The sequence below is a fragment of the Myotis myotis genome, unplaced genomic scaffold (genome assembly GCF_014108235.1).
Source record: "Myotis myotis isolate mMyoMyo1 unplaced genomic scaffold, mMyoMyo1.p scaffold_m19_p_2, whole genome shotgun sequence".
In the NCBI taxonomy this organism is placed as follows: domain Eukaryota; kingdom Metazoa; phylum Chordata; class Mammalia; order Chiroptera; family Vespertilionidae; genus Myotis; species Myotis myotis.
The window spans coordinates 119,684,944-119,703,491 of NW_023416324.1; the positions used below are offsets into that span (position 1 = coordinate 119,684,944).

General features: G+C 38.2%; 1 protein-coding gene across 6 annotated transcripts in view; it reads right to left on the reverse strand.

Moving 5' to 3' along the window:
• ROBO1 (roundabout guidance receptor 1) overlaps nucleotides 1-18,548 on the reverse strand; it is a 448,126-nt gene that overhangs the window by 117,460 nt on the left and 312,118 nt on the right. For all 6 annotated transcript variants that reach the window (XM_036349265.1, XM_036349266.1, XM_036349270.1 and 3 more), the window contains exons 4-6: nucleotides 8,754-8,874; nucleotides 8,262-8,400; nucleotides 4,179-4,306 (exon numbers count right to left, since the gene is read on the reverse strand). In XM_036349265.1, the coding sequence (XP_036205158.1) occupies nucleotides 4,179-4,306; nucleotides 8,262-8,400; nucleotides 8,754-8,874 (388 nt within the window). The remainder of the gene's footprint in view (nucleotides 1-4,178; nucleotides 4,307-8,261; nucleotides 8,401-8,753; nucleotides 8,875-18,548) is intronic.

An 18,548-nucleotide genomic window follows, 5' to 3' on the forward strand; every position in this document is an offset into this window, starting at 1 on the left:
TGCCCCAACTTCCCAGTCGGCCCTACCCTGAGCGTGACTGAGGGTGGCATCGCAACCTCCCGATGTGCCCTGCTCTGTGCATGACAGGGGGCGGTGCCCCAACTCCCCAATCGGCGCTGCTCTGAGCCCGACCAGGAGCTGCACCTAGGGATTGGACCTGCCCTCTGCCACCCGGGAGCAGACCTAAGCCAGCAGGTCGTTATCTCCCGAGGGGTTCCAGACTGCGAGAGGGCACAGACCGGGCTGAGGCACCCCCCTCCCCCCTGAGTGCACAAATTTTTGTGCACCGTGCCTCTAGTATATAATAAAAGCCTAATATGCAAATTGTTCGACCAGAAGTTTGACTGCTCGCTGTGACATGTGCTGACCACCAGGGTGCAGCACAGATAATGGAGGGCACTGGCAGCAGGCAGCAGTTGAGGCGCTGCCAGCCCCGATGGGCCCCAAGGAGAGGGGGACCGTGGAGGGATGGTGGAGCAGGAGAGTGGGCAGTGCCAGGCCATGGAGGGTTGCCAGGTGGGGCTGCAGGGCTGTGAGGCTGAGGGCGAGAGCTGGGGCCCAATCCCCGCAGGCCACCCTGAGGGTCCCCACCTGTGCATTAATTCATGGATTGGGCCTCTAGTATGAATATGATCCTCTTTATTTATAAAACTCTGTAACAGATATGTTAATATTTTTACATATATATTTTAATTTAATCCTTATAAAAATGCTGTGAAGTTCCATTACTATACTCATTCTATGCATGGGGAAACTGAGGCTCAGGAAGTTTAAATCACCTTTTGTAGGTCACACAGTTGGTAAACGACATGACAGCAGATTCAACTAAATTCTATCTGACTCCCATGTCTATGGCCCTTGGTTGCACACTTCTTTGTAACACACTTTGAAACTAATTCCCCAACTCTAAAGAAATGTTTTAACACGCTTTATTCTTTCTATTAGTTCATCAGATAACTCTTCAATCCAGGGATTCATAAGCTTGCTTATCTAAAAAATAATTTAAAATGTCTGCACACCATTTCAGATTTTCTAAATCAGGTGCTCCAGAAGCAGGCGGATAATCTGTGTATTTAACAAGCTTCAGATGAGTTTAGTATTTAAGTTCAGATAACAAACTTCAGATGTGTTTAGGAAACTCTGCCTAGTCCTAGGTTTTACTTTGCTCCCTTTTAAACACAGACCACCAGGCAGCTATCATAGATACCATCTATTCAATTTGACCCAAATGAACGTACTGTTGGTCCTCAGGATCAGAGTCCCCAGAAACTGCTTTCCTATAGAATATTCCTATATCCCTGGGATAGTTCTACCACTCAAGTAGAAGGTTCAAGTCCATAGTCATTTCACTTGTAACAAGTACTTATTAGATAAAGTGCCCACTAGATTCTCAGTACCATGCTAAGCATTGTGAATAGTACACAAGTAGAAAAACCAAGAAAATACTTAGAATTAAAGAAGAACTATTTAAGGAAGGCATATTTTAGAAAATATATGAAGGTAGTCTCCAGAAAAGCAGAACTGAGATACCAAGAAAAAAAGGAAATAAAAAGGGAAGTAATTCTCAAATTAAGTTATTTATTTTTATGATTTCCCCATTGATTCTTAGAGAGAAAGAAAGGGAGAGAGAGAGAGAGAGAGAGAGAGAGAGAGAGAGAGAGAGAGAGAGAGAGAGAGAGAGAAGAAGAAGAAGAAGAAGAAGAAGAAGAAGAAGAAGAAGAAGAAGAAGAAGAAGAAGAAAAGAGAGAGAGAGAGAGAAACATTGATATGAGAGGGAAACACTGATTTGCTGCCTCGCCCTGGACTGGGGATAGAGCCTCCAGCAACCTTTCCATACACTGAATGACACCAACTGAGCCACACAGGCTAGGGCTCAAATTAAGTTATTTTTTAAATGTTGGAACTAATCATGTCTTTACTAAGGGTGAAAATCACAGTCACCTTTATTTAAGAGGCTTTTTTTCCCCCTATAACTTCTATCTGGAAGACAGGGTTTTGTTGTCCAACATCAATTCTTAAAAGTAAATATTCATTGTATGAGAATTGAGAGAAAGGAAGAGTATTTATAATCCCATACTGATTCCAATAGTCCTTTCTAAAAATGAACCACAAATAAAACACAGATTTCAAAAGCTACACTACTGAATTTCTTATTATAATTGTTTCCTGCTATCAAATTCATTTCTGATTAGTTTCCTTTGTAGCACCCTAGTATATTTCTACTATCACTCTGAAATGAAGGAAAAAAAGATATAACTTCTCAAGTTCCCTTTAAAAAGTTTCCTGATTCTCCCCTCCTCCATCCTTAGTTACCTTTTACAGTTGGGAATCATATTGCTTTCTTTGATGTATTGTGTACATTATTCTAGCTGTTAAAGATATGTTAACAGTGCTGCTAATATGCGTATTTTAATATTTGAATCAATTACCTTCTTAACAATATACAACTCTGTCATAAGTTTATAGAAAACTCAATGCAGTTGAAATAAGAACAAAATTCCTCAAATAGTTTCTGGATTTGATCATTTGTAACCAATTTCCATTGAAATGCAAGCTTAGGGAGCAAAAATTCCATATGGAAAACTTAAGGCTGAATTAGCTTTGAAATTGAGTTTAAAATTGCAGGAAAAAAACTATTTTGATTTCAATGTCTACTGTAGGCACAGCAGAATGGCTATTATCTATAAAAGCATCATGTCCCAAGGTAGAGGACTTTAAAACATAAAGTGAAACACTGCATCTCTCTGAGTAATGTGATAGACAATCAACCTTCCTGTCACAATTGCCTGGAGATAGACACACCTGTTCATGCCTTGTATTCATCCTGGGCTACTTTTACTTCCTCTGGGGGGCTTTTGAACTTGGATTTGACATCTCTTAAATTTATGCTTTCCCTAAATGTAAAGGGGTTTCTTTTTTTACAGTTTTAGCCTTACATGGAGTTCAAGTCTAACTTAGATTAAAGAGAAGTAGTCTAGGTCTTAGAAATTCAATGTTTGCTCTTGATCCATTCTTTTTTTTCCTTTTGTTTTTATGAGGTTCAGCTAAAAACCCCAAAGTGGGACATAATGGCTTTAAATACAGGAAGGAAATAGTCTTTATTCTTTTTTTAAACTGTAAAAAGCCTCCAAGGCTCTTTTGTAGAAAGCCCACAGTAGAAGCACGCCCTCAAAAGCCACCTTTTTCTTCATAATAGCCTTAGAGGAGACAGTGCTCAGAAAAGATGACAGCACCAACTGCAGCTGATGTCAGACCAAGAAACAAGCTAAGTGGTTTATGGCCAAGATCCCTGATTATTCCATGTACTTATCAAAATAGGGAAGTTTTTTCACCAACAAAATGTTTTTTAAAGGTCATTGTCTCTCAAATGCAACAATAACCAACTTGTCCACTCTAAAATGGAAAAAAATGAGAACAATTTTCAGATGAGACAGAGTGAGAAATAATCCTATGACATCATGGAGAAAGGAGAAAAGGGATTATGAGAATGAAAAACACCTGGATTATGATATAAATGTGACAGAACCATTTCTGCACATCAGTTTAAGATGCTGACATTCAAAAACTTATAGCCATAGAATATAATAATAAATCATAATAAATCACACCAAATAATAAATCTTTATCAAAATTAGCAGGGTACAAATGCAATTAATTCACAAATATTTATTGAGCATTGTTATATCACAGGCAGTGTGTGCACAGAAAAATACTACAAAAGTCCCTACTACACGTGGACAACCTTACATTCTTGAGGGGAACTGAATCCTCTCATTTTTGTGTTCCACGCTGTACAGATCCTTGAAAGTGCATGACCTGAAGGAATGGGCGATTTGCTTGCATGCACAGGTTTTGGTTACAGCTGTCATTTAATTAAGAGATTAGAAGGGCTCTATGGTTGAAGACCCAGAGATTACAGTACATTCCCCTCCTTTACTTGACCAAGACAGAACTCTTCCTAATTTTTAAAATTTAATTTAATTTCTTGTAACAAATGCATATAGACTTCCCATGGGCAAAATAACAATTTCCTTAAAACGTTTGAAGTAAAATATTTCTAGCACCACTTAAAGCCTATATTTAATATAGGGTACTTTATTAAATGGTGTTTTCTTTAAGTATTAACATTATGTTTCAGATAATAAAACAACCACAACAAACTGTTCCCCAAGCCTTACCTTGGACAGTCAAAGTAGCTGATGCTTCAGCTTTTCCAACCATATTTTCTGCAACACAAGTATATGACCCCATGTCACCAGCCATCACCTTTCGGATTTTCAAGGTATGATCATCTCTGATTTCATATCTAGTGACAGAAAAAAAGAAAGCACAATTAAGTGACCTTCTATTTAAAGATCTCATCATTACAAATAACATATATCTAGGATCACACATAACATTCGCTTCAGGATATTTTAAACAATAGTTAAAATACACCATTCCTCTAAGCAAGCACACATAGAGAAAAGAGCTTGTTTTTATTTATATTTTAAATGTTTTTATTGATTTCAGAAAGAGGACGGGAGAGGAGGAGAGAGATAGAAACATCAATGATGAGAGAGAATCATCGCTTGGCTGCCTCCTGCACAGTCCCGGCTGGGGATTGAGCCTGCAACCTGTCATATGCCCTGACTGGGAATCAAACAGTGACCTCCTGGTTCATGGGTAGATGCTCAACCACTGAGCAACACCAGCCAGGCGAAAAGAGCTTGTTTTTAAATTTATATGGGCTAAAATACTGAACTACTTTTCAAAAAAAATATTTTTTAAGAAAGTTGGAACTTCATTGTTTGTTCCCTCAAGCTACTGTACTCAATCTAAAATTAAAAGATAGTGACCAATTTATATATGCCAGATGTAATTTATAGATTTTTATCTTTTAAAATTCTTACAACCATTGTATGAAGTATTATGCTCATTTCCATTGTGCAGATGAGAAAAGAAAGCAAGGCAGCGGGGGCAAGGTGACCTGGTTGGTGTGGTCTCAGCTAGTTTAGCGCAGAGTTGATAACTGAACTCAGACAGTCTCATTCTAGAGTTCACTTGCCTTGCCTCATCTTCCTTCCCAGTCAATGTTGGGTTTCCCTTAAAGTTTCACTTTAACCCTCTTTCACTCTACATAATATCCCTGAGTTATATTTTCTACTATAGTTTATATATTCATTGACCACCCAAATATTTCCAATTCTTATTTCATCTAAGCTCCAAATTCATAATCCCTGCTGATTAATAACTACACATCATATCACACAGACACCTAATATTTTCTGACACGTAAACAAATTCCTTTTCCTAACACAATCTACCCATCTTCCTTCACCAGTTCCCTCTAACGAACAAATCATCCAATTCATTAGTTGAGTTTCAGAAATTTCTTGCCACTATGGACCCCTACCTCCCTCTCATTTCCACATTCAGGCAATTTACATCACTTACAGGGACAACAACAATGGTGACCCTGATACTAGTATCTCTATCTCCTTACATACATGTAACATCCATAGTCCAAAAAAAGTTATTCTCTCTAAAAAGAAACCCTATTCATAGTATTCTTCTTGGGTCATCATTGTGCATGTAATATGATTCAAAATTCTTTAGTCTATTAATACAAGCCTCTGATAATCTGGCCTCAGTACTCGTTGTACCGGTTAATAATGTGGATTTTGTAATCAAAGAAAACACAATAATTTCAAGAGGAACATCAAAAGTGCATTATTCAAAGTAATGTCCATCGCTAGCTACACATTTCAACCATATTTCAGGTAATTTGTGAATACTGTCCCAATAGAACTTTTCTTGTTTTGAGGCAAACCATTCAGAGACCCAATTTTCCACTTCTTCGTATGTTTTGAAGTGCTGCTCAGAAAGTGTGTGTGCCATTGATTGGAACAAGTGGTAATCTGAAGGAGCAAGGTCTGTTGAATACGGCGGGTGGGTTAATACTTCCCAGGCAAGATCTTTTCATGTGTCTTTTACTGGTTTTGAAGTATGTGATGGTGCGTTATCACGAAGCAAAATTACTTTGCTGTTTCTTCTGGCACATTCTGGTCGTTTAACAATCAAAGCGTGGTTCAGATTGATTATTTGTTGTCGGTAGTGATCAGTATTAACAGTTTCACCTGGTTTTAGAAGCTCATCATACACCACACCTTCCTGATCCCACCAAACACAGAGCATTTGTTGGAGACCGGGTGGAAGCTGACACGGTCCTTGCACCTGAAGGGGCTGGCAAGACTGGGACCCTTACCCACACAGTTTTCCCAGACTTGTTTGGATGGCGGTTATCAGTAGAATGAGAGCAACCTTTGTAGAATGAGAACAGCCTTTCATGGCTTACCAAGAAGTCTGTAACTATTTACTGAGATTTGCTGTACCGAGAATTTGTCCTTCTGCTCTGTCTCTCCCTTAGAGATTAAGAGGAACAAAGAATACATTCCTCTTGACAGACCTCCTATTCAGTGTTTTGTGTATAAAAGGCATTGCGTGGTTAATAAACTTACTGCAGTTCCTTGACTGACCTGTAGTTCTCCTGGTCCCGCTCTCCTGTCTTTCTTTCTTTTCTCAATTCCCACCTCCCTACCTCAGCCCGGTTCAACCTGTCAGGCTGGTCCTGACAAGCACTGTCTTCTTTCCGAAGCGATTTGGCCTTGCAGTTGGTGTTGATGGTTGACCGGGATCAACCCATGATTTTGTGCATTTGGGATTCTCAAAATAAATCCACTTGTCATTGCCAGTCACAATTGGATGCAAACAAGACTTTATTTCGTGCCGTTGAAGCAACATTTTACTGATGACTTTTTGGTTTTCCATTTGTCTTTCGTTCAGTGGATGTGGCACCCATTTTCCTTCCTTTGCAATATTTCCCATTGCTTGTAAATGATCGGAAATTGTTTGCTGAGCAACGTTTAATCTTTCTGCAAGTTGTTTTTGAGTTTGACAGGCATCTTCATCCAATAATGCTTGTAATTGTTGGTCTTCAAACTTTTTTGGTTGACCTGGACGTTGTCTTTCACATTGAAATCATCACTTTTAAAGCGTTTAAACCAGCGTTCACAAGTATCTTGAGATGGAGCATGTTCACCATAAGCTTCCTGAAGTATTCAGCAGCACTTTTCTTCAAAATAAAGCAATGAACTAAGACTTCCCACAAACGCCCTTTTTTTGGCACAAAATTCAACATTTTTAATCATAAAAATATCTATGATGTTAACACCTTCAGCAAATTTGACATATGAAGTTTTGAAGCTTGCTGTCAATAAAACAAAATAGCATACATATCAAATTGCATATATATCAACATAAGTGCAACTTCATCTATTCAAAAAAATCCGCATTAACTGCTACACCTAGTATTTCTAACCTAATATCCCTTAACTTCCTGCCACATGGCCTATGCCATAGCCATGCTAAACTTCTCACCATTCAGAACATGTAATGTTCTTTCTTAGCTTTGCATGTGTGTTGTGATGTCTCATCCTGGAATACTCTTCTCCTCTTTCGTGCTTATCAAATTTATATAATTGCTTACATGTCACTTCCCTTTCAGAAGTCTCTTCTAATTTACTGCTCCTAAATGTCTGCCTTTATGGGACCAAAGGGTTTGCTGGGTTATTCTGATTCTATCCAGACATGCTTCCTTCTGTGAGCTCTTGAGAGCAGAAAGTATGTCGAAACCACTACTCTAACCCCAAATGTAGCAAGGGGTTCACTACTGAAAGAATAGAAACACTGGCAACCAAAGCCCAAAAGCAATTCCTGAAAGCTCCATTTTGTTGCCTCATTCCTTAAGGCTGTGAGCCTATCGCTGCTCCTAGCCAATTTCAGGACTTGACAGATACCAAGAAATTCTGACCTCTCTCTGTTCCCTGGTGATACTGTAGCTAAGACAAAGGAAGCCTGCTGTTTAATTGGTTCGCAGCTATATTATTAATGCTGTACCTCCCTTCCTTACCCCACCAACTCCCATACAAGAAATGAGTATTAACTGTGGTCTGGTTGAACAGAAGAGAAACCTGTGTAAGGAATATTGCATTTTAGAAGAGTTCCCCGGGAAGCCAGGGTCATGACTGTACAGTTCTTGTCTGCAATCCTCAGAGAAAGTATGGCAGCCTCCTTATTCTAATGATCTCTAGTACTGTCTCTTGCCCTGGATCCAGAAGTCTGGAGTCAAAGATTCTAATGACACGCATGCGAATCATGTTCTGATGAACACCGGAGACGGTCGGAGTAGGCTAATCACATCATTACATTCTGCTCTCTACCTGGATTTGGGCAGGTCCCCGTCATCTTTCCTCCACCGCACTGTAGGCACAGGGTCGCCTCGGGCCTCGCATTTAAACTCCGCGCTGTCATCCACAGTGATTGCCAAGTTACTGGGTCTCTTCACAAACGATGGTCTCTCTAAAATTAGAAAAAGCCTTCTCAAAAAAAGAAATAAATATAAACTAAGAACTATTTTATATGTTTAGTCAAAACAGACTTACAATTTAAAATCTTATTTCAAAATTTATTACATATAGTTTCCTACTCCTCGAAGCTCCTCCCCAGGTTTAGTGTTTCCCTAGTTTTGCCCCCTTGTCTTGCCTAGGATGTCTTGGGCAGCATGCTTTGCTGATTCCTTCTCTCCTCTTCCCACCCCCACAAGGTTGGTTAAGCTTATTAAGAAAGGTCATTTCTTTCTCCCTTGTATAAAGATACTAAATAATACTGAGGGAGAAGCTTCACAGGGGCCGATGAGATAGGATCCCACTTACCTAACACGGTCAGCTCCGCCACTTCACTCTCGCGTTCCCCAACCATGTTGGTGCCGACACACACATACTTTCCAGCATCGCTCTTGCGGGTGTAAGTAATCATGAGTTTTCCTCCTCGTATCTTTAAAAAAAAGTGTCACATGCATACAGTTAAAATCACTTTAGCTATGTTTACGTGACAGAGGTTTTCCTAAGTGAAGTCTACTGCCTAAGCACACAAGCAAAGCTTAATTATATAAAAAAGCCAGTGTGTAGTATTTGTTTAGTTATAGTAGTAACTTTAAATAGCACTTATTCCAAAGGTACATTATAAAAGAGGCAAAACATTTCTACTTGCCTACATTTCTTGTAAAGTTATTATAGTCAATATAAGTAGAAATTTGTGTTTATGAACAGGCCAAATTCTTTTCATATTATGTAGTTAAATGAAAACAAAGTATGAATAATTTAGTTAGGAAAAATGGAAATTCCTAGTATCTTCTGACTATAATTAATATGGAAATGCATATTAGCTATATGTGATTTTAAGAAAGCATATTCTAGTATTATAAGATGTGGAAATAAAAATGTCTCTAATTATTCAATTTGCCAAAATTGCTTTGAAGGAATATTTCTTAATTGCTAAAACATTACAGAACCTGACATCCTAAAAAAACAAAGAAATTGCTGCTGCCCAAGCAATTTCTTGGGGACTCAGGAGGTGAAGGCTGAAGAGATACCAATAAATCATCTGGAAAGTCATTCTGGTACACTCTTGAACATTTATTTATTTGAAGAAGAATTCATTACAAATGTAAGCAGATTTCCATTACAATAAGTAGGCTGAAGCTAACTATGAATGAAGATTGGGATGCGGAAACTGAACTATTTTTACTTAATTTAATATCCTTTTGGTGGGGAGCTGCATTTCAATTACCCATGAATATCTATAATGCTCTGAACCTGAGAAAGGTTTTGTCAGAGATAACTTCCAAATGTTTACTCATAGAGGTTTTGACCTTAGAGTTATTCTGTGTTGTGTATCAATTAAACAAAGAAGGGAAGAAATAAAGAAAGAAAAAAGAAAGTGCTGGAGGTGGCAGGAAATCATTCAGACAGAATTATTTCTCATCATGCACTAGGAGTTTATTGAAACTTCTACTTTACTATTTTGGAATACCTAAAATGCCATATTTCAACCCAAATTAGAAATTATGTATTGGACAAACCAAATATTAACAGAGTTATTTTAATTTCTGTGGCTTTAGAACTTGAAATTGTTTCAGTCATGTTTCTTAGAAAATGATCACAAGTTTCTAAGTACCATTATAAAAACGACCAAGTGACCATTCTCTGCATTTTTTTTTATGACTCTGTTCTGCATTCAGAGAGTAATGCCTGCATATAGTAGTCTATCAAAACATTTTTGTTTAATGCCACCTGCTTTTTATAGGCAAAATCTAGTCTGGTATGGAATGAGGCATTTCTATAAAGGTTTGTAGCAACTAATTGGATGTGACCTCATATTTTACTGACAACTATATCTTTTCTCACATGGGCATCATCTCCTTAAAAGGTCTCAAAGTGAGATTCTTAAAAGTATACCCAGGGGAGAAACCAAGATGGTGGCATAGGTAACACCAGAGATTGCTGCCTCGCACAACCAGTTCAAAAATACAACTAAAAGTCAGAATGGACATCATCCAGAGCCACAGGAAGGCTGGCTGAGTGGAAATTCTACAACTAGAAGGAAAGAGAAAAGCATAACGAGACTCAGAGGAGGTGCAGTGCGGAAGTAAAATACAAAGGTGCAGAGGTGCATGCGGAGAGGGCTGGCGGCTGAGGACATGATTGTCTTTTTCAATTGGGAGGGAGTCTCAAGCTCTGAGCTCCAGTTCCAGGCAAGTCTCTGGGGACCCAGACTCATACGGGAGAAACGGGACTGTCTGGCATCGGTCAGAACTCAGGGCAGCTTTCTCTCAGAGGCACTCGCAGGGATTGCCAGGGCCTCTAAGGGCAGGACTGAGAGCAGCCATACTGTTCACTCCACCTGCCCTGTTGATCCTCTGGGACTCTGTCCTGCCCAAGCACAGCACAGAGGCTTTTGCATATGAAAGGCCTGGCCCTTGGTAATCTGAAAATTACTTAACAAACTGCAGCTGCCCAAGGCCCCAGGGCAACTTGCATTGCTTTACAGCTGGCTTCTGTTGGGTAGCCTCAGGCAGAGGCTAGATTAGCACCTCCATAGATCCAAGAGCCAGTGTACCCAATGATCAGAGTGGGACCATCCAATTACAACTCCTCAGATCCATAAGGGACACACTCAGGGGGCAGACTCAGAGAGCACCAAAGCCCCACTGAAGCAAGTCTTGCCCCAGAAGGGTGTCTTCAGAACAGAAGTTCTCCCACCGTAGACACAGCTGATTCTCACAGCCAATTGGCCTGGAGGTCAATTCCTTCCAGTGTTACCTACAACAATCAAGGCATAACTACAATAAGACTGTGCAAAAAGCACACAAGGGGGTGCACCAAGAGTGTCTACCTCAGGTAATTGGGGAGGCTGAGCCACTGGGCCCTATAGGACACTTAGCACAGAAAGCCACTCTATCAACACAAGGAAGCATAAAAGATGCCGAGACAAAGAAACAGGACACAAATGATAGAAATGGAGGAAAGCAAACTACTGGATATAGAGTTCAAAATCACACTTTTAAGGTTTTTCAAGAATTTTCTAGAAACCGCCGATAAATTTAGTAAGACCCTCAATAAGTCTAGTGAGATCCTCGATGTGATAAAGGACCAACTAGAAATTAAGCATACACTGACTGAAATAAAGACTATTATACAGACTCCCAACAGCAGACCAGAGGAGCGCAAGAATCAAGTCAGATTTGAAATATGAAGAAGCAAAAACACCCAACCAGAAAAGCAAAATGAAAAAAAGAATCCAAAAATATGAAGATAGTGTAAGGAGCCACTGGGACAGCTTCAAGGGTACCAACATCTGAATTATAGGGGTACCAGAAGAAGAGAGAGAGCAAGATATTGAAAACCTATTTGAAGAAATAATGACAGAAAACTTCCCCTACCTGGTGAAAGAAATAGACTTACAAGTCCAGGAAGCACAGAGAACCCCAAACAAAAGGAATCCAAAGGGGACCACACCAAGACACATCATAATTAAAATACCAAGAGCAAAAGACAAAGAGAGACTCTTAAAAGCAGCAAGAGAAAGTCAGTTACCTACAAGGGAGTACCCATACGACTATCAGCTGATTTCTCAACAGAAACTTTGCAGGCCAGAAGGGAATGGCAAGAAATATTCAAAGTGATGAATGCCAAGAACCTACAACCAAGTTTACTTTATTCAGCAAAGCTATCATTCAGAATTGAAGGTCAGAGAAAGAGCTTCACAGATAAGGAAAAGCTAAAGGCGTTCATTACTACTAAACCAGTATTATATGAAATGCTAAAAGGTATCTTTTAAGAAGAGGAAGAAGAAAAAGGTAAAGATACAAATTATGAACAACAAATACACATCCATCAACAAGTGAATCTAAAAATCAAGTGAATAAATAATCTGATGATCAGAATAAACTGGTGATTATAATATAATCAGGGGCATAGGAAGGGAGTGGACTGACTATTCTTGGGGGGGAATGGGGTGTGGGGGATGCGGGAAGAGACTGGACAAAAATCATGCACCTATGAATGAGGACAGTGGTGGGGGGGTGAGGGCGGAGGGTGGGAGGGGAACTGGGTGGAGGGGAGCTATGGGGGGGGGGAGAGGAACAGCTGTAATAATCTGAACAATAAAGATTTAATTTAAAAAAAAAAGTATACCCAGCTTTAAGGCTATTGGGTTTCAAAAAGTTGCTTTTGTGTGATATATCATTAAAATGTTGGTCTTTAGTATAAAGCTACTGTGAGACTGTGAGGGGAAAGTGTTATAATTCATTTATCACTTAAGGAATGAGCAGCTCAGAAAAGTATAACTCTCCTTCCACATGCCTCCCCTCTGCCCACCAACACAATATGTTTTAATTATGCCTTCAACTGTCAGACTTCTTCCCTGACTGTGAACTCTGAGGCAGAGAAGCATGTCTGATTCCTCTTTATTGCCCTGGGACCTGTCACAATGACGAGTAAATATTTGTGAAAGGAAAGCGACTTGCCCAATGTCACGCAGAACGTTGGAAAGGAGCTAAGATCTTACTCAAGATATGTGATTTTGGCTATATGAGATGCACAAGAAACGACAAGAAATGCACAGCCCCAGAGATCCCAATTTGAATTGAATAAACTTTGAGTTCTTGACATACAGAAAATTTAAGTACCTTAACATCAAGATCTTTCTAAGAAGATTCATTGTAATCTTTCACCATGTATATATTTTGAAAAACTCACAAAAACATTTCTAAAATCTTGAGGAAACAAAATCATTCCAGAAAAAAGATAACAAACTCTATTATTTATTATATTTTTAATTTCTGTAAGAGTTTAGTTAAGCCAAACTGACCACATGCTAGAAAGCAAGATCCGGAGAATGACAATCTTGCAGTTCCTTTTATTTTTATTTTATGGTGTGTTTTTTTTTTAACTTATTTTTATTGTTCAAAGTGTCACAGATGTCACCTTTTGTTCCTCATCAACCCCCTCTACCCCACTCCTACTCCCCACCCTAGGCCTTCAATACACTATTAACTGTGTTCATGGTTATCCTATGTAATAAAGAGGTAATATACAAATTGACCAACATGCCCTCGCACAAGATGGCCGCCACAAGATGGCTGGCAGGAGAAGGCATTTGGGGGCGACCAGGCCTGCAGGGGAGGGCAGTTGGGGGCGACCGGGCCGGTAGGGGAGGGCAGTTGGGGGTGATCAGGCCAGCAGGGGAGCAGTTAGGTGTCAATCAAGCTGTCAGGGGAGTGGTTAGGGGATGATCAGGTTGGCAGGCAGAAGCAGTTAGGGGAAGGCAGGCAGGCAGGCAAGCGAGTGGTTGGGAGCCAGCAGTCCTGGATTGTGAGAGGGATGTCCACAGGGATTGGGCCTAAACCAGCAGTCAGACATCCCCCGAGGGGTCCCAGATTGGAGAGGGTGCAAGCACGGCTGAGGGAAACCCACCCCCCACCCCCAGTGCATGAATTTTGTGCACCAGGCCTCTAATATATATATATATATGTTAATAGGTTAATCTCTCCCACCCCCTCTCCAATTCTGTTCTTGATATGGAAGTTAAGTGATCTGAGATGTTGTCCTAGATGCTCCTTTTTTTGGTTAACTAACTTTGGACAGAACATTGAGCCTCCTCAATACCTCAGAATCAAATCTAAATTTCCTTGCTTATTTAGGTGGTCAGTTCATTCTGAAGTGATTGCACATTAATAAATAAGAACTTTATCAAAGTAAAAGAAAATAAATGCTTTATTATTTTCTAAAATTTAAGTCAATGATTCTATCTACAATAAAATATAAGGCTTTAAGAATAATTTTAAAATATATTCAAATATCTAGAATGAGTGAAAGAAAGATAAAATATAAATAATTTTCAACAATATAGATTTATTTTTATAGCTTCAGTGTAACATAGTACTAATTTATTTTATAAATCTTAAGTACTTGGGGATGTAGAGTTTTAAATCATCTTGCTTAAGCACATGTGGGACACCAATTAATATTATATATTACAGCTCACTGCTGTTATACTTTGAAAGAATCTGTATAAATGGAGAAGGGGAATTTAGTTACCAAGAGTTATGAGGAGACAGCCAGGAGATTCTCAGTCATGGTAAAATTCCTATGCTGAGATGAATGGGAGGAAACAATAACTGAGGTGAACTAAAAGTTCAAAGAAAGCTATTAAGTCCTAAATAGTGTGTTGTACACACCCTATTACTACTGCCCCAACTATATATTATACTTGGTTCAATCTTGGAAACATTTTCGAACTCAATCTTTCAGGAGACTTATGCTTTGCGAACACATAGCTATATTTTTGTTTTCAGTATAAATAAATTGTTATTGTTTCATGTAAATTTAGTTTACAGACTTCTTTGTTAAATCACATCTACTGTTCAAATTAAAAGTAACTCATCAGGCATTGTACAAAATATTTTCTCTGCACATTTAGGTAAACAAACTCTAATAGCATGAGCCAGCATGACAATTTTTTTCTACATGATTTTTTTTTAAATGAATCAGGGGTATCTTGAGAAGTTTTTTTTCCACATAGCATCATGGTATGATTAAAAGCAAACTTTTGTCACAACTGTGTACATTTATATATAAGTTGTACATGAATGAGAAAAATAAAATAACTAATTTAGTTCTGAAAAAAAATTAAACTTAGAAAATATTTTTAATATGAAAAGTACATTTTTTTCTTGTAAACCAGCATAGATATTAATCATCATGTCTAAATGAAGTTAACTAATTTGCACCTTTGTTTTTCTACTCAAGCTATTTTTCACCAACATTATCTAGGTTGAAACCAAATTCAAAATCTAAATATATGCCAAAAATTATTTTAAAGATTTTCAAATCCCAGATAATCTTTCAAATTGATCAAAAATAGATACAATCACATAGCAAAACAAAGTGAGCATGGGCCCTGGAGTCAGATGCCTCATATTATACTTTAGGTAAGTATTAGCTTCTCTGTACCTCCGTTTTCTATCTTTAAAATGGAGATACTATCAATACACATTTCCAAGGATGTTATGAGGATTACATGAGATTAATCATCTAAAGCGCTTAAAAAAAATCTGCATATTATTATCATTATAATTATTAATTTAATAATTTAAGAGATATTTGCTTAATGAAAATAATACTTTTGTTCGCTACATCCAGGAGCTTTTCATTAAAGTTATTACTAACAAACACATCTTCCATAGGTTTTGTCAGAAAAATGTGTATTTAAATCAATAGAGCAAAGCTTCAGAAACATGTAATTCTAAAGCTAAATATGTTTCTCTTATTTCCCCCAAAACAGTGACTGGCCAGGCCAGTTGTGGCTTAGTGGGTGAGCTTTGGCCCAGGAACCAGGAGGTCATGGTTCAATTCTGAGTCAGGGAACATGCCTGGGTTGTTGGTCCATGACCAGCAGGGAGCATGCAGGAGGCAACTGATCAATGATTCTCATCGATGTTTCTATCTCTCTATTCCTCTCCCTAAAAACCAATAAAAATATATAACAAAAACTTAAAAAATATTAAAAAAATAGTCACTCTTTGGGGAAAATGACCCTCCCTCTCCCAGGAAAGTTTTGGCAATTATATTTTCTGTTGTCACTCCTGGGAGGGGGTAAGTATTGACACTTGGTGCAGGCCAGGGAGGCTACTAAATAGCCTACATTGCACTGAGGAGTCCATCACAATGAGGAATTATCACACCCAAAATATAAATAAACCCAAGGCTGAAAAACTTTGTCCTAAAGACGTGGCTCTGGCCTAAGAATAAATGCTGGATTAAAATGAGGAAAGGAAGGAGGGGTTAAATTTAAATAACAGAATAAGTGTTTACTAGAGAACTCATTGTCTAGACTGCCCAGATTGGTATAATTGCCTGCATACAACTTCAACCTCATCAATAAGACACTTTCTTATAAAATGGTATATTCCACTATCTACTCACTGGCAATAATGGCTAAGGATCCCAAAGTAGATGTTACAGTTTAAGTGGAAGACTAAACAGTGTCAGCAAACCTGGAAAAAAGTTATAGTCCCAGAGATGACAGAGACAGAATTTAACAAAAGTGGTAGAAAAAATAAATATGGCAGAGAAATAAATTTGAAAAAATGAATGAAAATGAGTTTTAATTTTTATAAATTCAAATTGATTTGGTTTTATGCCAATGGCTAAATTGAATCAAAGCTAACCAAAAGCCATAATTCTATTGACTACAGTCACAAATGTGGACTACATAGTGGCTTGTTCTTTTCAATAAAGAAAAGAACTGAAAAACATAGTACCATAATCCTGAGCAAATATAACATACCAGCTTCCAAGAAGTAGATACTACAAAAATTACATTCTATGTTTAGTTATATAAAAATATTGATTGTAAAGGGTGGCTTCATACATTCTAAATCTTAGTGTCTCCTCTGTAAAGCAAAATTTAATATTTTCCCTCTTTACATAGAAAAGAAAAATACGTTTAACACATACAAAACACTACAAATGTAAAAACAGCACTATTTAAAACAAGCTAAGAAATATTTCTTGGCAGGTCTCTTCCTGCAGCTGGGTTTGACAGCCAAATTGTAAACCTATCAAAAACGAGTTTGTATAATGAACAGACACAGTGTTAAACACTGCACTGCAGCCACACTGCTTCAATTAACATAATCCCGGTTGTGGAGAAGCAGAATTTGTTAAGCCTTCAGACAATATGCTGGCATCTAGCTGATGTCAAAAATCCAAAGCAGAGCTTCTACTTTCTCACTAGCATATACACCTTACCAGCCCATAGCGGTAACCACATTAGAAGCCACATTTCCATAAGCTCTAGACAGTGCTCGAAGGGGAGCCTCAGCTATCTACATACTTGATAAAAATAAAACAAAAAAAGATCCCAGTGTTCCTGCTTCTTCTGAGGAAGGAGACAAGGAGGAGGAAGGAGGGAAAAGTGCTAAAATTTTTAAAGTTTCAAACAACTGTACACATTACTTCCCCTCCCCCAACCCCAAAATAGGTATGGGATACCTCAATGTATTTGATATATATAGGGTTCTTATATGTTAGCATTTCCATTTAAAAACTTATAAATGATTATTTTCCTTAGGGATAAAAAGTATTCTCTCATTCTCTCTTACTTAAAGGCTTTTCTGAAGCAGCTGAAAAATCTCTTTCCAGATACTTTCATCTCCTTTACTGAGTTGTATACTCAGCAACAAGATAATGCAGAAAAATTAGGTATAAGATGTAGCTTTTCAACCCAAAATGAAGAGAATCACTTTATATTTCTTGTAGGCATTAAAAAAGTACAATCAGAATTCTTATTTCCAGAATAAAGAAATAAAACTTATTTTTCTTTGCACACAAACAAGCATGCCTTCTTTGCAACAGTAAATTAGGTAAGCTTTTTGTCTGCTTATTCTATGGAGTATGCAGTTTACACTGCAATCAGTACTTAAAATCAGAAATAAAGATGAACTTCAAATGAACTCCTTGGTGTGTCTTCAATTCTACCCTAAAGCAAGTCAGATGATTTGCAGTATCTGTTACACAAGATTTTTTTTTCAGGAATCCCCCCCACAATGCTATCCATACACCTCTAGGTTAACATACTAAACCACTGGGGCTAATTAACTAGTTTGGCTACGCAAAATCTTTTCTGCTTTTAATTACATTAACCTAATGTGACTTGAATTCAGCAGACCAAAAACGAAACCACTAATTATATTAAGGACTTCAAAGATGATTTCAAATTGCCAGCCACCAAACTGTCATATAATTTATCTCATTCCTTTAATAGATTTTTGCATTCAAAATCTGAGTTCCTTACTAGAAATACTATTTTTTTATTTTATAATTTTTTATTGATTTCAAAGAGGAAGGGAGAGGGAGAGAGATAGACAACCTTCAATGAGGAGAGGGAATCATTGATCGGCTGCCTCCTGCCTGCCCCACACTGGAGATCAAGCCTGCAACTCAGGCATGTGCCCTGACCGGGAATCAAACCCTGACCTCCAGGTCATAGGTCGACACACAACCAGTGAGCCATGCTGCCCGGGCAAAATACTATATTTAAAAAACACCATAACAATGAATTAAAAGAATACTGATTTAGAATGCTAAAGGAGAAATATATTT